Genomic DNA, 22976 nt, shown 5'->3' with positions numbered 1-22976 from the left:
TAGTCCATGCCAGCTGCTATAACAAAATACCCTAGACTAGGCAGCCTATGAACATTTATTTCTCATAATTCTGGAGGCTAAGAAATCCAAGATCAAGGACATGAAAGATTCAGTGTCCAGTGAGGCTCTGCTTCCTCATAGATGATGCCTTTTTGAGGTATCCTCACATGGTAAAAGGGGCTAACTAGCTCTCTGGGGCCTCTATTATAAGGACATTAGCATTAATCACGAGGGCTCACCACACATTCCCTAATCACCTCCAAAGGTCCTACTTCCTAATATTGTCACCTTGGGGGTTAAGATTTCAACATGTAAATTTGAGGGGGACCTGAACATGCAGACCACAGCACTCAGGTATTTTATTCTCTGAAAAACCTTTGTCACCCCTCACTCCCTCCCCAAATTGGCATGCATTTTGCCCCCCTTTTTTTAAAAATAAAAAATATGAAACTATTTATTTATAGAATTTTAGAGCATCCCATCAAATACAGAGATGCTCTGAGGTGCTAAGTAAACCTCATAGTTCATAATGCAATTTTAGTACATCACTTTATTCAACTCAACTTCTGCTCCCTCTTCAAGGGCTCTCAGTACTCTTCTTTTTAAAAAAAAAGATGTAGGGTATAGGATTAGGTATATAAGTGGTCATCGTACAGGTAAAGTTTGGGGCCTCCCTTTGGTCCCCACTTTGCCTGGTTTAAGATCAGGTACCCATACTGATGTTGTGTTCTCCCATCCCCTCCAGTACTCTTTTTTTAAATGTGTCAATCTGACCACCAATGTTTATTTGTTTTGAACACTCAGATGTTTTGACAGTACATGTTTTAGGTTTAAATACATCTCCCAAATTGCAATGGTTAAACAGAAAATTAACATACCACCAGTGGCTGTTATTCCTTTACAAAATATAATAGGGTCCATGTAAAACTTTGATGTAGGGAAATTGCTTGTTTCACATCCTCCTTTATTATTTATCTAGCTACACTGATCTATCATTACATGAATAGCAAAAGAAATGTCTTTGTTCCCTCCGGCTCTGAAGTTTCCACCTGTGGGATAACCTATTACAAAATCTCTGGTTTGTATATGAGACCATTCCCAAGAGTTTTTGCTAGATCAGGGTTGCAGACTATGGTCCAAGGTCAAATGGCTCATCACCCGTTTCTATATAGCCCCATAAGCTACAAATCTTTTTTTACATTTTTAAATGGTTGAAATCAAAAGAATAACATTTTATACTATAGGAAAATGACATGAAATTCACATTTCAGTATCCCTAGATAAATTATTTTTTCTTTTTAAGTCAGTGTCTCACTCTGTTGCCTAGGCTGGAGTGCAGTGACATGATCATGGTTCACCACAGCCTCAACCTCTGGGCTCAGGGGAGCCTTCTACCTTAGTCTCTGAGTAGCTGGGACTACAGACATGCACCATCACGCCCAGCTAATATTTTGATTTTTTGTAGAGACCCGTTCTCATCTTGTTTCCCAGGTTAGTCTCAAACTCTTGGACTCAAGCAATCCTCCCACCTTAGCCTCCCAACGTGCTGGGATTACAAGTGTGGGTCACTGTGTTCAGCCCCTAGATAAACTCTCACTGGAATACAGCCATGCTTGTTTGTGTCTATGGTTCCTTTGGTGTTATACAGCAGAATGAGTCATTGTGACAAAGACTGTACGGCCCTTAAATATTGACTCTCTCTGGCCATTTGCAGAAAAAATTCACTGGCACCTCTGCTAAATCTAAGAATTTTTAAATGTCTGCTGAGAATAACCAGCTAGGATACTCACAATTTGCAAGGGCAACTTAGCCAACTTACGAATCCAGGGTCCAGTCATAGATAATTGGGTCTTAGGGCTGGGCATGGTGGGTCACGCCTATAATCTAAGCCTTTTGGAAGGCCAAAGTCAGAGGATTACTTGAGTCTAGGAGTTCAAGACCAGCCTGGGCAACATAGCAAAACTTTGCCTCTACAAAAAAATCAAAAAATTGGATGGGCATGGTGGCACACACCTGTAATCTCAACTATTCCAGCTGCTGAGGTAGAAGGACCACCAGGGCCCAGGAGGTTGAGGCTGCTGTGAGCTATGATTGTCATGATCATGCCACTGCACTCTAGTGTGGGTGACAGAGACCCCAACTAAGTAATAATAAAAATAATAATAATTATGGGGCCTTAAGAGTCCGTGGTAATTTCCTCCTCAGCACCAAGGGCCTGTTTATATCCATCTATTTGACCCTTGTAGAACTGTTGTTATTTCATAGATGATGATTCTGGAATAACAGAATATTGCTTCTGTAACATATATTCTGTAACATATATTCTGTAACATATATTCTGTAACATATGACTATTGTGGTAGATTATCATCTCCAACTTTCTTTCTTTTTTTTTTTTTTTTTTGAGTCAGAGTCTCACTCCGTTGCCCAGGCTGGAGTGCAGTGGCACACTTACGGCCACCCCAGTGTCGACTTGCTGGGCTCCAGCGATCCTTCCGCCTTAGCCTTCCAATTACCTGGAACCACAAGTGTGCGCCACCACACCTGGGCTGGTCTTGAACCTGTGGGCTCAGGCAATCCACTCACCTCAGCATCCCAAAGTGCTAGAATTACAGGCTGAGCCAGCGAGCCTGGCTATCATCTCCAACTTTCTAAAGATTTTTAATAATTTGCATTTTAATTACATGATGTTTTCAAGCTGAAAATTGTAGTGATGTGATCGAAGGAGTAAGTCTTGATGATCTGAAAGCAACCTGTCCTGACCTGTGAGTAAAAGGAAGTCAGTGTTGTGGGATGGTTCCATTGATACCATTCATTTGTCCACAGTGTTGGGAGAATGGCATTATCTTGTGCCGGAAGATTGCTGAGCAGTACGAGAGTTATTATGACTACAGGAACCTGAGCAAGATGAGGGTAAGGTGCCTGGCTGCATCTCATCAGGCTGTGGCCTCCTTTTCTGATTAGACTCCCAATGTGGTTCTATGAAATTAACTTTGTGATCATCTTGCTATGTCTCGCAGGAACCCTTTTTTATGATGTGCTTCCTCTGAAGCATACTCAGCTATTTACGTAGACAAATAGCATAATGTTTTTGATTAATGTACAAAACATGAACCCCTGATCTATTCTAAAATACCACATATGAAACATACAACTGAATCTAGGATTAATACTTTCAGTTTATTGTGGAAAACCTCCACGCTGTTTGAAGAGCTTCCACTCTCACACGAATCTCTGTAATTGTGCCATTCTCATTCTTAGTCCCATAATCTGCAAATCTGTAGAAATGGCTCCTGACTCATTTTTAAATGATTTAGGGTCACATTCGATAGCTTCAGAAATATGTTTTTGTTTACTAGATCTAGACCATGGTTTGAGTACTTAAGAGCTCAAGGCATTTAATATTCTGCTTCTCTGAACCAAATGTTTTATACCTTCTTTGCTTTTAGGTTCAAACAAGTCCTTCTTGCCCTCTTTATTCTTTAGTGACATGAGCATTTTGTGTCATCTTGTAATATACAAGATCCTGCTGAGTGCTTAAGCTCTCAGACTTTCTAAAATAGGATCATCAGTTTTTATATATTAAAAAAGATTACAATGTTACCTTTTAACTTTGAGGTAGCCATTTAAAAGATGATACCATAAGCCTTTAACAGCTCATAAAATCCCTTACCCCCCAACAAGGAATTTCTTCAACTGGCAGAAACTGACTCTGCCCTTTCGGCTTAGCATTTCATGTCCGCAGTTCATCGATATTTCTTCTAACATGAAAACCAGAGAGAAAAATATTGTTTTAACTTCAGTCCATCATGCTGATTCTGGCAGGCACTGCAGTTTTATATAAAAACATTGCTGTTCATCTCTTGGCATCCTGTCCCTATAACAGAAGCGAGGTGACGATATTTACCCGTGAGAGCCCTTGGGTGTGATTTTTATAAACTCAAAGCATTACACTTCATGCCAACTGCTCTTTGGGGTGTTGTTACTGGGGGTGGGGGATAGGGGGGAGTGTTCAAGTGCAATATTAGTCTTTCTCTGGAAACCCTGGGGATGATAATACTATGAATGGGAAGCCATAAGCTTTATGTGCTTCATAGTTTCAACACTGTCAGACACACTTAAGAGCTTTCAGCCCAGACAGCACTTTGCACTATGGGTCTCCTTTGGTTTGGTTTGTTGGCTTATCCCTGCCCAAGCTGTGCAAGGTTGCACCTTCCAAATGTCCTGAATTATTGCCACAAGCCAGGTGGAAGCAAATCCACAGGTGACTACATCTGGCACGAGAATTCTCCAGAAAGGTTTTGCTTCTGATAATTCATGTTCATTTCTATTTAACTGTGAAGAAAATATTTCCTGGAAAGATTGCATAGGAATACTTTTTTTGGTTTTTTTTTTTGGTCATAGTGTGTAATAATATGCTTGATCCTTTAAAGCAAACTACAGCTTGTAGGCCTAGCAGAATTGAGTAGTTACTTTGACAGAGACCATATGGCTCACAAAACCTAAAATATGTACTCTCTAGACATTTATAGGTAAGTTAGCCAGTCCCTGCCTTAAAACATCAAAAATGGAGTCAGAATTTCTCCGACTCAATTAAAATAAAGTTCTCCTTTATACACAAGGAAAATCCTCTTCTATAAGTTGATAAAGACGAAAGTGAACCAAATTTTAGAACTCTTCCTATGCTTTTCTAGATGATGGAAGCCTCTTTGTATGACAAAATTATGGATCAGCAGCGACTTGAACCAGAGTTCTTCAGAGTTGGATTTTATGGGAAAAAATTTCCATTTTTTTTAAGAGTAAGTAATATACTATTTAATTTACTTTCATACTTCTAATACAGGTATCCCAATCAAGGAAACTAAGATGTTAATAATGTTTTATAAGACAGGAAATAAGTCTGTAACATTATGATATTTTTAATATATTTTAATATTCAATTTGTAAATATTTGTAAATACTATATTAATCTAGAATACCTTGTTTTAAATAATTTCCTGGATATCAACCAATCTATCTCTTTCCAACTTTACTATACTTGGTTGAGCAATCTTTGGTAATTATAGTTTTTCTTGTTTGATATTCACTGTCCTATTCAGTCTGTAATTTCCCTAGAGTTAGCATTATAGAAAAACAGTGGAACATCACAGGAGGCTGGGAGTTGCAGACTATAGAAAACAGTATGGCCTGGCATGGTGGCTCACTCCTGTAATCCCAGCACTTTGAGAGGCAGAGGTGAAAGGATTGCCTGAGCCCAGGGGTTCGGGACCAGCCTAGGCAACTTGGTGAGACCTTGTGTCTACAATAAATCAAAAAATGAGCTGGGCATGATGGCATGTGCCTGTGGTTCCAGCTACTTGGAAGGCTGAGGCAGAAGGATCACCTGAGTCAAGAAGGTCAAGGTTATGGTGGCCATGGCAGCATGCCTCTGCACTCCAGTCTGGGTGACAGAGTGAGATTCCAACTCAAAAAAAAGAAAAGAAAAGAAAACAGTGTGGTTTTATTTCACATCATCTGGAAACCCTACCTCCAGAATCATGTGAAAGTGTTGTTTGGCATTTTGATAGCTTTGTGAAAAGGTAAATGTCAGCCAGCAAAGAGATCTAACTTATTGCTAGAATGAACTCTATTTCTACAAAGAAAATTTTTCAGACATTTTAAGGTAGCTACTAGATAATAGAATATTCAACCTCATTCTTTCTGTTTTTCACATTCTGCCAAGTAGTATCTTACATGTTTGGATTTTTATTGAACACTTCAATATATAGCATCTTTTATATATAAAAATATTGATTGAAAGAAGAAATGTACTTCCCCAAGCAAGTAAGGAAAAGTGTCTGGGATAATTTGTAAAATCAAGTCAATTTATCACAACTTTAAATCTCGGTATGCAAATATGTTGATATTTGTGTTTACTTACATCTTGCTTTAACTTTCAGCACATATGAATGGATATAGGATGGGTGTGCTTAGAGAAGAAGGAAGAGGAGAAATATTTCACTTTGTTGTTTAATAATCATTAGCTTATCTGCCTTTCAGAATGAAAAATATGATAGACAAACAGATAGATGATACAGAGCTAGGCAGGTAGGTAGGTCAGTACGTAGGATAGATGATGGATGGATGGATGGATAGATAGGTTAGATGATCGAGATGATAGATAAGTGATAGATATAGATGAATAATAAATGATAGATAGGTAGATAGAGAATATAGATAGATAGGATGGTAGGTAGGTCGGTAGGTAGGATAGATGCTGGCTGGCTGGCTGGATAGATATATAGATAGGATAGATGATAGATAAGTGATAGATATGGATAGATGATAAATGATAGGTAGATAAGACAGATAGATAGTCAGACAGACTATTCATTTTAATTTCACAAGGAACAAATACTGAAATGATAGGTTGATGCTTTCTTCAGTTGATAGAAATGCCCATGGGTTTGGGTGCTACAGAGACACCATGTGAAATCTACTAGTTGCATCACAAGAGAATCCTCATGATGTTGTGCCTGGTCACAAGACTAACTCTGCAGCTGGAGCTGCTTGAGAAGAAGGAAATCTCAATCCCAGAATGAAAACAATGGCAGGTAGTTGCAGTGACACACGCTTGTAATCCCAGTTACCCAGGAAGCTGAGGTAGGAGGATCGCCTAAACTCATAATTTCAAGACCAGCCTGGGAAACATAGCAAGACCCTGTCTACAAAAGAGAAAGAAAGAAAAAAGCAAATTCGAAGAACACATGCTGAATTTAAAAGACTAGGTTTTGGAAGTACACATAGTCCTGAGCTATTATCGGCAACCCCCCCCTCCCCCCCGAGGAGTACACATGGCCCAGACTGAGGTTCTGAGTGGAGTAACAGACCTAGATGTGAGCAGCACAGAGGGCTAGAGACTGCACAGTAGGGTCTAGACATGATGCTGCAACTGTACAGCCCTTTCCTCTGTTAGCACAACATGGTGCAAAGTGAAAGGTTATGTTTTCTTTCATATCATACCCAGGGTTAACCTATCCATTATGTATAGTAGGTGCAATAATTAGGGACCAAATGTTTTCAGAACTTTTAGGTTGAAGAAAATGTTATAATACATTATGTAGTTTATTGTATGTTATACATTAGATAATATTAATGTTGATATACCAAATTACTTGTACAATATAATTTTCAACATTTTTTATGGGCCGGGCGAGATGGCTCATGCATATAATCCCAGCACTTTGGGAGACTGAGGTGGGAGGATTGCTTGAGCCCAGGGGTTCGAGACCAGCCTAGGCAACATAGCAAGACCTTGCTCTACAAAAAACAAAAATCCAAAAATTAACCAGGCATGGTGGTGTAAACCTGTAGTCCCAGCTACTTGGGATGCTGAGCCAAAAGGATCACCTGAGCCCAGGAGGTCGAGGCTGCAGTAAGCCATGAGACATGAGCCATAATCATGCCACTGCACTTCAGACTGGGTGACAGAATGAGAACCCTGACTCAAAAAAAAAAAAAAAAATTATGGGGGACCTAGGTAGGCAAAAGTGTCTAGGGTCCACAAAAAACGTGATGCTGCTCTGACCAAATTCTGAGTTTAGCCAGAAAGTGTACAGTGAGGTGCCATAGATATCTGTCTATTATGTGCAATTACTGTTAATTAAAAGTGTAAAGTTTTAAAAAATTAGAAGTAATGCAAGAGTCATAATTTAAGGAGAGTTTAGCAAATTAGAAAACTGCATTAGCTAATTGAATAAATTTTGTTAAAAAGTCAATTAGAATAAATCAATTTTCTGTATCATTCTTTTTTAAAACAGTTTTCCAGGTTATAAATGGCGTTTCCTTCCAAAAGAAGGAGAAGGGTCCCCCTCTATTGGTTTCTAAAGGGCACTGCACTCTTCGGAATCTTGGGGTCGGACATTTTTTTGAGGAACTCAAATTCTAGTCTGTTCTTTTATTTAAAAATAAGTAAATATTAACATTTAAAACTTCCTTTCATTGTTTGATTTTAAGATAATTTTTAAAGCTCAAATAATTTAACACATTTATACAATTGTACGATCTAAGCAATCTTTTCCCCTCATGGAAAATGGGTTCTTTAAAGAGTGTTGATAAATCTGAATGACCCAGTGGTTCTAAGCCTAATATATATTAAAGAATATTGAAACTATATGTTCACCAAAAGCGTTCTCTGAATCTTCATAGCATTATTCATAATAGCCAAAACATGGAAACTTCCCAGTGCCATCAACTGACAAATGGATAAACAAAATGTAGTGTATCTATGCAGTGGAATATTACTTAGCAATAAAAAAAGAGGAAGCAGGCCAGGAGCGTGGCTCAACCCTGTAATCCCAGCACTTTGGGAGGCCGAGGCGAGAGGATTGCCTGAGCTCAGGGGTTTGAAACCAACCTGGGCAACTTGGTAAGACCTCGTCTCTACAATAAATGAAAGAATAAGCCGGGTGTGGTAGCATGCATCCATAGTTCCAGCTACTTGGAAGGCTGAGGCGATAGGATCACCTGAGCCCTGTAGGTTGAAGCTGCTGTAGCCGTGAGCGTGTCACTGCACTCCAGCCTGGGCGACAGAGTGAGACTCCAACTCAAAAAAAAAAAAAAAAAGTGGAAGAGGAAGTACTGATATATGCTACAAAATGGATGAACTTTGAAGGATCATGTTGCGTGAAAGAAACCAGTTACAAAAGGCCAGCCACATTGTATAATTCCGTAAGGCAAATTCATGGAAACAGAAAGTAGTTTTCTGGTTGTCAGGGGCTGGGGGAAGGTGAAAATAGGAAGTGACTGATACTAGTCACAGGATTTCTTTTTGAGATGTTGAAAATGTTCGGAAATTATGCCTCATAATCATGGCACTGCAGCCTTGAATTCCTGTGCTCAAGAGATCCTCCCAACTTAGCTTCCCAAGTAGTTAGATATAAATGTGCACATCACTACACCAGCTAATTTTTCTTAAATTTTATTTAACTTTGTTGCCCAGGCTGGTCTCAAACTCCTGGCCTCAAGTAATTCTCTCGCCTTAGCCTCCCAAGTAGTTGGAACTTCGTACGAATGCAACAAAATGGTTTCTCAATACCATTGAATGCTTATATGCTTAGAGTAACTCTCTGATTTTTACAGACTGTTGTTATATATAAGCATTGTATTTAAAAATATTTCAGTTATTATGCTCTTCAGATATTATTTTGGGTTCCTGTAATAGGCAGGAAGAGATGTATTGTATTTTATTGAGCAAATTTATTATCTTTTGAGCAGAATTTTAAAAATACAGCTCAGAAGGGCAGTTTATGCAAAAATAGGAACCTCATAGACCTGAAAAACACTGAAAACTTTGGTCTTATCTCCCCAGGCCATGTACTGCTCTCTCTTCTTTTTTCACGATCTCCAGGGCATGAGATCCCATGACCTTTCTTGATCTTGGTAGCTACTAGGAGCTTTTCCTGGATATACCAGGCCATGTTCGGAGTAGACAGCACTCAGGGTTTAGACTCAGACCTGAGTCTCAGTTTAGTACATGTGGACAAAATACTTAAGCACTCAGAACTGACTGGGCACAACAGCTTACACCTGTAAGCCCAGCACTCTTGGAGGTCAAGGCTGGAAGATTGCTTGAGCCCAGGAATTCAAGAAAAGCCTGGGCAACATAGCAAGACCTCTTCTCTACAAAAAATAATACAAAAAATAAAAAAATTAGCCGAACACAGTAGCCCCCACCTGTAGCCCCAGCTACATGGGAAGCTAAGGCAGAAGGATTGCCTGAGCCCGGGAGTTCAAGACTGTGGTGAGCCATGATTGTGCCACTGCACTCCAGCGTGGGCAACAGAGTGAGACTCTGACTCAAAAAAAAAAAACCAAACTTGAAGTCTTGGTTCCCTAATTATAAAATAGGGTGTGTGGGTGACTACCTCTCAAGTTCATATGGGTTAAATAAGATTTATGTGGAGTGTTTTATCAATGACCGTGCTCAACAACTATAATTTCATTATTATTAAACTGTCAGAAAGAGTTCCTCATATCCAAGCAGATCACTAAGAGAGCTGGGAAAACTGCCCATCTTCCCAGCTCTCTTAGCCTTCACCATTCTTACCTGAATAAGAGAGTCATGACCCACAGAATATTTATATAGAGAGAAAATTTAAAAAAAACAAACAAACAGATAAAAATAGGTCCAACATTTAGCAAGGCCCTAAAAATCCTCATCCTTAGTTTCAGCCAGTTAACAGGATTCCTAGCTCCAAGAGCTAAGCTGGTTGTGGCAGGGAAGTTTCTCTGCCAGCCCTTCCCAAAGCTGGAATACAGATGGGCTGTCTTCTTTCCATGGAAGGCTCCACTTAGTGAAAGTATTAAGGCTGATCTCAGTGGCCTTTTAGGAAAAATGTAATAAAATGTATTTTTAGAGATTGTCTTTACTTTTCCTCCAAATAGTGACTTTATCCACATGAGTTAGATATGAACTTTATAAAAATAATCTTTAACACATGTACTCATGAACATTTAAAGGGAACACTGTTGCTTTGTTTTTATAATTTGGTACTCTGAGAATCAAAACCTCTTTGTACCTCATGCAAGTGACTTGAGAAGAGTGATGCATTCTATTTGTTCTTATTAAAAGCAGAAGAAGGACAGGCGCGATAGCTCAAGCCTGTAATCCCAGCACTTTGGGAAGCCAAGGCGAGAGGATTACCTGAGCTCAGGGGTTCGAGACCAGCCTGGGCAACTTGGTGAGACCTCATCTCTACAATAAATCAAAAAATAAGCCAGGCGTGGTAGCGCGCGCCTGTAGTTCCAACTACTTGAAAGGCCGAGGCAGAAGGACCGCCTGAGCCCTACAGGTCAAGGCTGCGGTGGCTGTGAGCATGCCATTGCACTCCAGTCTGGGTGACAGAGTGAGATTCTGACTTTAAAAAATAATAATAAAAGCAGTAGAGAGTGAAGTTTCATGTTCTTCATCTTGCATTTTTAATATTTCAACAGCCTGGACACAGTGGCTCACACTTATAATCCCAGTACTTTGGAAGGCCAAGATGGAAAGATTGCTTGAGGCCAGGAGTTCAAGACCAGCCTGGGCAACATAGCGAGACTCCATCTCTACCAAAAAAAAAAGTTTTAATTAGCTGAACCTGGTGACATGTGTCTGTAGTTCTAGCTGCTCAGAAGGCTGAAGCAGGAGGATCATTTAAGGCTAGGAGTTCAAGACTGCAGTGAACTATGATTGTACAGTTGTACTGCAGCCTGGGCAACAGAGTGAGACACTGTCTCTAATTATTTGTTTGTTTGTTTACATTGGGACAAATTACTCAGACTGTTTCAGTTTATTTTTTTCTTGTTAGAGTATATTGATAAGGGGCATGTGGTCATTTACTGTCCATGTCCTATTTTTTGGCTTCTCTGTAATTAACGCACTTAATGATATAGCCCTACTTTCTTTTTGGGTTCCATCTCCAGAATAAGGAGTTTGTGTGTCGAGGTCATGACTATGAGAGACTGGAAGCCTTCCAACAGAGAATGCTGAATGAGTTTCCCCACGCCATTGCCATGCAGCATGCCAACCAGCCTGATGAGACCATCTTCCAGGCAGAAGCTCAATGTATCCACACCTGCAAGGGCAAGATTCCAGTGAGATGACACTGGCTCTTAGCTACGGAGCATTTTCCTGCAAGGTTGTTCAGCCTCAGGGCCCTTCTTGATAGCCACATTCTTACTCTCCCGCTTTCTCGTCTTCATAATTTCAGTTTAGCTCCTTCTGAGCAGAGCTTAATTGTTCCATTTATTATCATGATGTTAGTTGAAAGAAAACCCCTTAAAAGCATAGTTCCCTTTTAATTAAGCCTCTTGTGTATCTCAACCCTGCTTTTAAAGCTCTTTTTTAGTGATTTCCTACAGAATAATTTTCCTCTGTATATCCTGTGGAAATTACTTCAGTTCAAGAAAATGATAGCATTATGTTTACAGGTATACGCTATCTACCCTTTGTCCCCCTGATATTTTTATTCTGGAATGTAGATGAGAGAGAAGAGGTACCGTATCTTTTGGGGCCTCTTAGCTATAATGTCCCAGACAGCCTTTAATAATTGCTTTTTAATTCACACTGCCATGTCTAAATACAAACAACTCAAATGAAATTACATAGACATTAGAGACAAAGGCAGTTTGCCTCACACTCCTTTGTGAGTCCCTCTGCCTCTTCCTGAAACTGAAAGCCTTAAGCAATATACCTGAAACTTCCACTAACATTATGGATACCATAACAAAGCAGAAACCAATATGAAAGAAATTACAAATAGAAAAATACTTTCTATCTTTCATTGAATGAGAAGAGAAGGAGTAAATATCCAAGTAAATATAATGTAATTTTTAAAAAGGAACAACTATAAATACTCTGTCTATCCGTACAAGATTTGGGAGAGCAGATACCACAAATGTGGGAAGGTTGGGGACACAGAAAATCACACAGGTAAATGTAAGTCAGTGTCATTGTTCTGGTTTCTGCCTTTGGTTATGGTTGTATAGGTCTTTACACATTATTATAAGCAAATAGTGAATTTAAATGGGTCATGCACAGACTAAAAATTGTCTCATGACAAGGATTAGGGTGATCCGAATTCTGACTTCCTAAGACCCAAACCTTTCCCATCCACCCCAACAAAAAGAGGCTAGTGTTATCTAAATTCACAGTTCATGGAAATTTCAAACTGTTACTTCACCTACCTAGAACTAGTTCAAGGCCTATAGTTTGAGACATGATTTGCTACTCACTGAGTTCTTGGCAGTTTTTAAAATGACTCTAACCAAAATGGAAACACCAGATTGTTACCCATCCTCTCCTCCCTGCCACAGCTCTGCTCGAGCCAGACTTCTATGGAGTTTGCCAAGTCGGGTTCTCTCCTTGACTCTTGAATCCTAGATTTGCAAATATATGCCGTGACTCCCATTCCGGAGAGCCAAGAGGTCCTGCAGAGGGAGGGTGTCCCGGACAACATCAAAAGTTTTTATAAAGTGAATCATATCTGGAAATTCCGCTATGACAGACCATTTCACAAAGGCACTAAGGATAAAGAGAATGAGTTCAAGGTACCATGCAGTCCTTATTACATGCTAACTCCCCAGATAGATTGTGAGCACCTGGGGGTACCACCCTTGGTTAATATTTACTCAGAATAGTATCAATTGTCTGAATCAGAAGGTACTATATGAAGGGGGACCCAAAAAACCTGGAATATTTATTAAAAATTGTGTATCTATTCTTACATGCTTAAACTTCAGTCATCTTCAAATTCTTCTCCGTTTGATGAAATATACCTATCAAGGTGCTTTTTTCAAACACTGCTCAAAATAGTTTTGAACTTGTCCACTTTGATGCCTTTTAGTGCTTCTGTTTTTTTGTTTCACCTCTTCTACATTGGCAAAATGTTTCCCTTTGAGGTCTTTTTGCATCCAGAAAAATAAAAAAAGTCGGGCGAGATTGGGTGAAAAGGGAAGGTGGGGTACGGGGTTCATGCCTTTTTTGGTCAAAAACTGCTGAACACTCAGCACAGTGTGGGCAGGTGCACTGGTAAATCACCCATCATGAAATGGACAAACACTTTGAAAGAATCTCCAAAAAAATACTCATTTAAACCGAATGCAGCCTCTCACAACAATGCTAGCTGGTACACTGATGCTGATGGGTTCCTAGAACACTTACCTAGTGATGGAAGTCGTGCTACCAGGGGCCTGCCCTCCAAAAAAATAATTCTGGGTTTTTTGGGGTCCCCCTCACAGAAATCATGTAGTCTAGTTGGTTCTGCTACTTTGCTGTGTATCAGAGTGACATGTAGTACATTCTGACCAAGCAGTCTTCTGGTCTCCAGCCCAGGAATTCTGACTCAGTGGGTCTGGGAGGAAGTTTTGGTACCAGTCTTTTTGTGATGATTCTAATGCCAGGGGTCCTAAGGCTAGTCTTTGAGAACTCTTGATTGAGCTCAGTTCTCTCATTCATTCATGTTGAACCAGTTGCGGGAACGTCAGGATATTTATTCTCAGATACAGTAGAGTGCAGTGAGGAAAGAATACTTAATGAACAGGGAAAAGGAGGTTCCTGAAGCAGAGAACAGTTGGGTAGACGGCTGGGCCGATGGGTAAGTTCTGCACCATCTATTACTGCTTTTTCTTTTTAGAACAGTATGTAATGAGGACTTTTGAGAGGACCCAGAGTAAAAAAAAGTAAATCTTGAACTCTATGTATGTTGAATTCTCTGCTCTCAGAAGCTTCAATATGCGTAACTAGTTCAACACCCTCTCAGTCAGAAAAGGATAAGATTTCTCACAGCCCCACTGAGGGAAAGGGGCAGAATTGTTCAGCAGATAAATTAGAATTTACCGCTTTTTTGCAAACAGTGACATAGTGAAACCAGATACATTCCCAGGTGGTCAGTATTTCGAACCTAAACAAAGACTGCAAAATGAACTTATTATTGTGGGCTAATTGGCTTAGCATCTTTCAATAAAGATATTCTCTCCTTAAACTAGGAAATGTGCTTCTAACACTATGATTTGTCTAATGGGAACTCACCTGGCCAGCTCTGCCTGAGTGTCAGGCTCCCAGCGCTCCCAGAATGTCATTCCAGAATTATTCACAGCCAAGAAGAGATCAGAAGGGAAAGGCATGAGAGTTTTACAGAGTTTTGTTGGGGTTAAATAAAGGGCAGTCCTTGGTGCAAGCAGATTGGGTGGGCCGCGTGTCAAGGAGACAACTGGAAAATAACACTGGGATTACTGAAAATACCTGTGATCATCTTCTAGTCCTTCCTGGATGCTTATATTTTTATTTTCACCTTCCAAAATCAATGAAAGATATGGTTAGTTTGTGATAGAGTTTGCCTTGCAGTTGCTTCTAGTGAAAAAATACTCAAAAATCCACTGGCATCAGATCGTTGACTTGTTCAGAGTCACATTCTGATGATTGGTAGGTAGACCTGGTTCTAGAACCCACATTCTCTGACTCCTCCACTGCCTTTTCCACTGCCCCATATTACCTTGTGGCCATCCCTTTAAATATTTATCAGTGGCCCAGCAGTCCTCCTAAAAAATAACAACAGATCTGGCTCCTTACTCCTTTGCAGATAGCCCTCAGAATCTGGCTCCAAACTGCCCCTCCAGAAGCCTCATCTCCTCCACAACTCACACACACCCCCTTCCTCTCAGCTCCAGCGACACTCAACTTCCCTTCCTCTCTCCCCATGCCCTTTCCCAAGCAGCTCTGTCTCCCTGCCTGCTGCTTCCTCCTGCCTGTGCTGCTACCCCCACTCTCCTCCTGGCAAACTCCTACTCACTCTTCAAAATGCAGCTCACGTGTCGCCTCCTCTGAGAACTGCTGCTCTCCTCCCCCAGGCTGGCGTGTGTGCCTGCATCTTCCTCTGTTTTCCCTCCGCACCTTGAACACCCCTTCTTCCTCTTTGCTCTGAGCTTCTGTTTATCTTCTGACCTCCCTGTCAACACGTCAGAACACTCACTGCAAGTTCTTGTCACAGGGACTGTGGCTGGCTGTATTCATCTCAGTACATCTAGGCTGGCCCAAAGAAGGGCTTCCATTTGTTGTTGTTGTTTGAATACATGGCGCTGTTTCAGAAATTCTGTAAAGCTTATTATCCTCTTGGGAATACATTTAGTTTAAATAAGAAAGTTAAGGCCCAGATGCTGAAACCCAGTGGACAAAAGAGAAGCCTCTCATCAACAGCAGCTTGTGTCAAAAGCAGTAGGGCTTCATGGGTCCCCTGGCCAGAGGGAGCCAGTCTCTGGAATACAGAATTGACTCAAGGATAGCAGTTCAAACAGGCACAAGAGAATGTGGCACAGTGGACATAGCAATAGAGGAGGAGTCAGAAGTCCTGGTTCTACAGGTAACTAGATGTATCTTTTGAGTAGGTCCCTTTAAAAGTAGAAAGTCCAAGCTACGTGACGCCTTGAGCCTATTCTTCCTTTAGGAGTCTATCCTAATTTTGTAGTGACTGGCTGATACGATTACCCCTTCCAGATAAAAATGGCTAGACCCTGAGGAGTAAAGAGAGTTTAAATTGGAATTTTAGAGAAACAGTGAAGAAAATAATACGATGGCCTATTTTTATATTGTTAAGCTTGCTGTCTGAAGTAGGAGCTCATTTATTTTACATACAAAAAAGTTTGATGACGTACAATGAATTTATTAACATAAGGCTCAGCAATATCTTACTGTGATAATTTCCTGAGTGCTTGTGTGAAGATGAAAGAAAAGCCAACAGGAATAAACAAAGCCTAGTAGCAATGAAGGACAAACACTAGTCATAGTGCAGGACCTTTGTTAACAGGAGGGCGACTTGGGGATTCAATTTGCTTCATATTTTGCAGAGTCTCTGGGTGGAGAGGACGTCATTATACTTGGTGCAGAGTTTGCCTGGCATTTCCCGCTGGTTTGAAGTGGAAAAGCGTGAAGTGGTAAGGATCATATAGCTTCCTCTTCAGTACTTTCTCGCCTGGAGTGGTGCTATGGATTCACGTTACGTCCGCTTTGATTCAAAGTTCCTGGAAACACTAAAAGTGTGAATGTTTGTGATAGGGACCACTATTACCAAGGCTGAGAAGGTGAACATGAACATGGTCCTAGTGCATCCAGCCAGAGGGATTTCTTAAAAGCAACTAGATTTGCCGCATATAAAAAACAAAAATCTACTCAGGCCCTTGAGCTAGAAGAACTGGAATTCCAGCTATCCTAATGATTGTACCTACGTGATCTTCAGTGCTTTCTGTGTCCAGCCAGTGCTCATGTTACCTACTTTATCTTACTTCATCAGAGCTCTGAATATACAATCTTACCCTCGTTTTTTTCTTTTGTTTTGTTTTGTTTGTTTGCAATTTTTGACAAGTCAAAAGCTTTTGCCAGAGATCACATAGCAAGTGGGGGGGGGGAAAGAAACTCAAACCAAAGCCAGTTGTATTCGTCTCTTCTAGACTTACAGGAGAAGTGAGGCTGATGGAAAGCCTCTGCGCAGTGCCTGATGCTAAAAGTCCACACGGTGACAGTTCCCAATAGGGGGGAGGGTGATGTTATCAGTCTCACTGAGCAGTCCTGGATGGAGCACCCTCTGGAGGTCAGCGAGTGCCACTACAGAACCTGGTTAACCACCGCACCCAAGAACCTTCCTCCAGCTCCAGTTCCCAGCTGTAAACAGCCAGGAGTGCAGTCTCTGAAAGCCACAACATCCAGGGTGGGACCCTACCCAGCTGTCTGTACTGTTCTTTCAGCTGAGAGCCCCTCAATGTAGCCACAGCCCTACAATCTCTCATCCTCTTTGGGACATCCATTATAGCTGAGGCCAGCCCTTTGATTGACTCAGTGGTCTGTGTGACAGTTGTGAAAATAAAATGTGACCCTTGCCTTATTTAGGGCACAAGGCTTCTCTGTCAATACAGAAGAAAGAGCAGCTCCTACCCAAATTGTCTTTCAGGAATGACTTGTCCCACCCAAAATCTGTCAGCATTGAAATTGCCCTCAGTTGGTCATATTCGATTAAACCAAAGAATGAATGAGATTTTCATTCTGCATTGCCAAAAAATTAATAGGCTTCCCTAAACAAATGGAACTCAAGTCAGCAGCTTACATCAGTGAAATTGCATGTACAATCTGAGTCCAGGGTCCCCCAGAACTGATTGCTTACATGGTTTACCCTGGTACCTTCCATGGAAGAGGGGAGACCTCTAAACACAGTGCTCAGAAAGTCTTGTTGTTATACTTCCTGCTGAATGGCATAGGCCCAATCCACAGAAATGTTCTTAGTCATCCATGCTGCATTAATGATTTAGAGAGCTGTTTCAGCTCCTTAGTACCCAGAGCGTTAAATTCTATAAAGTCTCACCAATGGTCCTAGCCCTTGAAATGCTGTACACTCGTACACACACACACACACACACACACACACCATGCTGATGAAAAGTAGCATGCTGATGATGATAAAAGGAGCATTGGTAAACACAACATTTCAAACATTAGCTGCCTACTTTATTAAAGGATGTAATCTTATGTTCTGTCAAACAGAACAAATCAAGCTTGGCTATTTTGTTCCCTGAACACAGCCCACTCTTAACAACCTTTGTGTTTTTCTGTTGTTCTTGCTACCTAGAACGTCCCCACCTTCTATTTAAGTTATTGGCTTACTGATTTAATTCCGGTATAAGGGTTTCAATAGCAGGGGCACAGAGTAAGTACTCAATATGGTATGCCAAATTGAATTGAAATTCCTTATCTGCAGCAGGGTGTGGTGGCTCATGCCTCTAATCGCAGCATTTTGGGAAACTGAGGCAGGAGAATCACTTGAGCCCAGGAGTTCAAGACCAGCCTGGGCAACATAGTGAGACCTCATCTCTATAAAACAAAACAAAAGTCAGGTGGGCATGGTGACGTGCATCTGTAGTCCCAGCTACTCAGAAGACTGAGGCAGGAGGATCACCTGACTCCAGGAGGTCAAGGCTATAGTGAGCTATGATCATGCCACTGCACTGCAGCCTGACTGAAAGAGTGAGACCCTGACTCAAAAAATAAATAAGTAAATAAATAAAAACCCTTAACTGCCATGCCAAAATCTGAAAGCCAAAAGATGTTTTTATATGTTTGGCTCCAAAACTCATTTGCTAGTAATACATCCAAACTCTTCTAATATAAGGCCATTTATTAACTTCATTTCACTTAGTGTGAACGTTCATATGTTTCACTGCAGAAATATTAATGCCTTTGATGAAAGGAATCTACCCCAGTTCCCATTGGGGTTTACACAGTTTACCATAGATGCTCTACATTTCCTTTCTAAATTCTGAAAAGTTCTAAGTTCTGATACATGCAGTACGAAAGGTTTCAGATGAAATTGTGGAACTTTATTTTCTAAACCACAGACCCAGAATGGCTATTAAATTTTGTTGTGATAGCAATGCTTTTGAACTATTTTTTATTGTTTTATTGTATTTTATTTATTGTTTTTAAACCTCCCAAGCTCATTTTCTGATTAAAAAAAAAACTCATTTAAAAATCTTTAAACAAGATAAGCTTTTTACAGTTTAGTGTCTATAAATAATGATTTTTTTAAAAGTCAACAAAAAGGGGACAGGGAAGTGGAGGGGAGGGAAAAATAAATAAATATAAAAGTCAACAAAAGATCATGAGAATATTATCACACCGCATTATATCCATTAGAAAAACAGGCGACTCTGCTTTAAAAATATTGTATACCCAGAGTCCAACCACCCCCACTGATAGCGCCATCTAGTGTCTGGTTACTGCAGTGGCCACCTAACAGGTCTGCTTGTATGTGGCAGCCAATGGTCTTTCTAATCTTAAGCCATATCATACAAAAGTAGAGAAGGCATATGATGAACCTGAGTCACCCATCCCCTTACTTCAGCAGCTATCAAAAGGGCCAGTCTTGTTTCAGCAGCACTTCCATCAGCTCCATCTCACTCTGTATTATTTTGAAGCAATTCTCAAGACATCATTTTATCTTATCTGTAAATATCTGAGAATGTGTATTTATTTTTAAAACTCACAATATTATTACATTAAAAATTAATGAGAATTCCTTGATCATAAAATATCCAGTATTCATTCACACTTTACCAAGTCTTTTATTTTCTTTTATATTTTATTTATCTATGTATTTATTCTTTTTGTTGCTTGAATCCAGATCCCAATGAGGTCCATACGCTGCAGCTGCGGCTGACTGAAATGTCTCCTAGGTCTCTCACTTTATGGGTTTCTTCCCCACATTACTTCTTTTCCTTGATTTTTTTTTTTAAGAAACTAGATCATTTATCCTGAAATGTTTCCTGAGATCTGGATTTTGCAGACTGCAAGGGATGCAGTCATTTATTTAGCGTCTCTCTGTTGCCTGCCTTTCTTGTAAATTGGTAGTCAGATCTAGAGGCCTGATAAGATACTGTGTTTTTGTTTTCACAAGCCTTCATTTCTGGAGTTATATGCTTCTGGTTGTTGTTGTTGTGTGTGTGTGTGTGTGTGTGTGTGTGTGTGTGTGAGATATTGGCAGCTGTTGATGATCATTGCCCAGATCCATTCATCTTTGGGGTTACAAAATGGTGATATTTTATCATTTCATCTTTATTTACTCATTGGAGTACTTCTAAAAAGAGTAATAATAACATTAACCATTAGATTACCCTGAGGTATAGGAAAGGAAAGATAATGTTCTTTTCTTTTCCTTTATTTACCAGTTTTCAAAATAGTAATTTGGTTCCCTAGCATCCTACAAAAGTGACCAGAAAGGTTTTTGTGTGGTTGATTTTGTTTTTAATATCATTAGTAGCATGCATTTAAGCATACTTGTTGTTTTAACCCATGGCAGTTATTGTTCTTATTCAATTTCAAAATGTTCATCTCTGCCTGCTGGGAGCTTCTTCAGATTCACTCCTGAGTCTTTTTCCAGTGGTATCCAAGTACGTCTGGTTACTGATCTAACATACAGGATCAGATTGTCAAATTAGACACATAACCCAGCAACTTCCCCCACCATCAAGCCTTACTAGTAATTTCAGATGAAGCAGCAACACTTCTGAGACATCACACCTCATCTTCCGGGTCCTTCTTCCCAACAGCAATAATAATAATTTGGAACAATAATTTGGAATAATAGAAACTCTCTAAGTGAGGTTCACACAGTTCTTCATACAGGGGCTTATTTATTTATTTATTATTTTTTAATTTTTTGAGTTGGAGTCTCACTCTGTCGCCCAGACTGGAGTACAGTGGCATGCTCCTGGCCACCACAACCTCAACCCGCTGGGCACCGGTGATCCTTCCGCCTCTGTCTTCCAAGTAACTGGAACTATAGGCACGCACTACCACTCCTGGCTAGTTTTTGATTTATTGTAGAGACAGGTCTCGCCAAATTGCCTGGATGGGTCTCGAACTCGCGAGCTCAGGCAATCCTCTTGCCTCGGCCTCCCGAAGTGCTGGGATTACAGGCTGAGCCACCGAGCCTGGCCTACAGGGGCATATTTAGATTATGAAGTGTAAATAATGAAACATTCCATTTTATACTCCAGGGAATTCATTGTAAAGCTTCTCAGGGACACTCTAATCATGCCTCATGGATCCTGGGTTGATTTACTTTAAGAAATCCTTTGGCTGGGGACTTCCTGCTAGGGCATTCCATAGATAACATCTCTTCCTCCTATGCCATTATTTTTAGTCTATTTACTTGAAGGTTCAATTGACAAGGAGATAAGATCTGGTCACCTGTCTTCTTTTCTGTCCTCCAAGGACATTCTCCAGTAAAGAGAATTTAATGTTGTCCTCTCAGATACTTTAATGTCATCTTGGCATGACAAGGTGGTACAGGACCACTTGCACATCTCCTGCCCCAGACCTAAAAGCAACCATTTCTCCGTTGACTCCTGATTTTTTCATTTTAGTGGCAAATAGTATTTAAAGATCACAACCTGGGAGCTAGAGGGAAGTATTTATTTTATGAACATTCTTTATACACACACCTCTGCATACTTCTTTGACCATCTCCTTAGAATTATTTCTCTAGAAGTAAATTAATTCATCGAAAAGTATCCCCAGTTTTTTTTGTTGTTGTTGTTGTTGTTTGAGTCAGAGTCTCACTCTGTTCTCCAGGCTGGAGTCCAGTGGCACATTCATGGGGCAGCCTTGACCTTCTGGGTTCAAGTAATCCTCTTACCTCAGCCTTTCAAGTAGCTGGAACTACAGGAGCACACCACTGCGGCTGGCTAATTTTTTAAAAAATTTATTGTATAAATGAGGTCTCACCAAGTTGCCTGAGCTGGTCTCAACCACTGGGCTCAGGCAATCCTCTCGCCTTTGCCTCCCAGAGTGCTGAGATTACAGGCATAAGCCACCATGCCTGGCCTCCAGTTTAACTTTTGATTCATCGATCAGTAACGGGATGTATCAGTTATACCCTGTGTGGAGGGGATAACTGTTCTCAGGAATACCTATTTTCCCAGCATCCTCTCCAACACTAGGTGTTGCACTTTATTTTAACTTTCCAAATAATAGACCAAAAATTATCATACTAGAGTTGAACGTTTATGGGGGTTTTTGTTGTTGTTGTTGTTGTTATTGTTGTTATTGGCATTTATCAAATGTAGTGAGTATGATATGTTTTCATATATTTATTTATTCTTTCTTTTTCTTTTGTGAATGCACCAATCATACCCTTTGTCAAGTTTTCTTCGGTATTTGAGAACTATTAACACTTCTTCTGGAACCTCTGTTGGAAATATTTTCCCAAGGTGTGGTTTATCTTTTGCCAGCGTTTATTATATTTTGTTTCATTTACCTTTTAGAAAAAAAAATCCCTATTAATAACGGTTAAATTTATAAAGATGGAGAGAGATTTCTTTTTTACTTTATCATGGTCAAAAGCATAGTAACATAAAATCTACTATTGGAATCATCTTTCAGTGTATAGTCCAGTATTGTTAAATACATGATCTCTAGAAGTTTCTCATCTTGTAAAACTGAAACTCTATTCATTGAACAATAGTCCTCTCTTTTCCCCTTCCCCCAGCTCCTGGCGCCCACTATTTCCATGTTCTTCTTCTAAGATATTTTGCTTACTTTGTAACTTTCAGTTGATCAGAGCTCTGTGTCTTCTCCTTTAGGTTTAGCTTTTCTGTGCATAAACCAACAGTTTAATGTTACAAATAATCAGAAAGTAAATACCCCTGTACCACCATTCAGGTGAAGAAAACAGAACATTGACAACAGCATCCTGGAGGCCCCCTATGTACCCCTTTACCATAAAGGTAGCCACTAGCCCAACCTTTATGGTATCCCTTCCGTGCTTAGTTTATCATGTTTGCCTCTCTAAACAAGTCAGTTTCATTTTACCTGGTTTCAAGTTTTATATAAGAGTGTGATACTTTTGTTTTTGTTTGTTTGGCTTTTTTGAGTTGGAGTCTCACTCTGTCGCCCAGACTGGAGTGCAGTGGCC

The 22976-nt window shown here is 40.2% G+C and overlaps 1 protein-coding gene across 1 annotated transcript in view; it reads left to right on the top strand.

Annotated features, from left to right (window-relative positions):
• The window catches only part of DOCK4 (dedicator of cytokinesis 4), a 534984-nt gene that overhangs the window by 494786 nt on the left and 17222 nt on the right, over positions 1 to 22976 (top strand). Inside the window, exons 38-42 of the mRNA XM_021715022.1 lie at positions 2827 to 2913; positions 4695 to 4799; positions 11446 to 11587; positions 12905 to 13071; positions 16363 to 16449. Coding sequence (XP_021570697.1) covers positions 2827 to 2913; positions 4695 to 4799; positions 11446 to 11587; positions 12905 to 13071; positions 16363 to 16449 — 588 coding nt within the window. The remainder of the gene's footprint in view (positions 1 to 2826; positions 2914 to 4694; positions 4800 to 11445; positions 11588 to 12904; positions 13072 to 16362; positions 16450 to 22976) is intronic.

The sequence above is a fragment of the Carlito syrichta genome, unplaced genomic scaffold (genome assembly GCF_000164805.1).
Source record: "Carlito syrichta isolate Samal-C Ts95f unplaced genomic scaffold, Tarsius_syrichta-2.0.1 Scaffold306577, whole genome shotgun sequence".
NCBI classification, from domain to species: Eukaryota; Metazoa; Chordata; class Mammalia; order Primates; family Tarsiidae; genus Carlito; species Carlito syrichta.
Note: the sequence above shows the minus strand (reverse complement) of the source record. Positions and strands in the feature narration are given on the sequence as shown.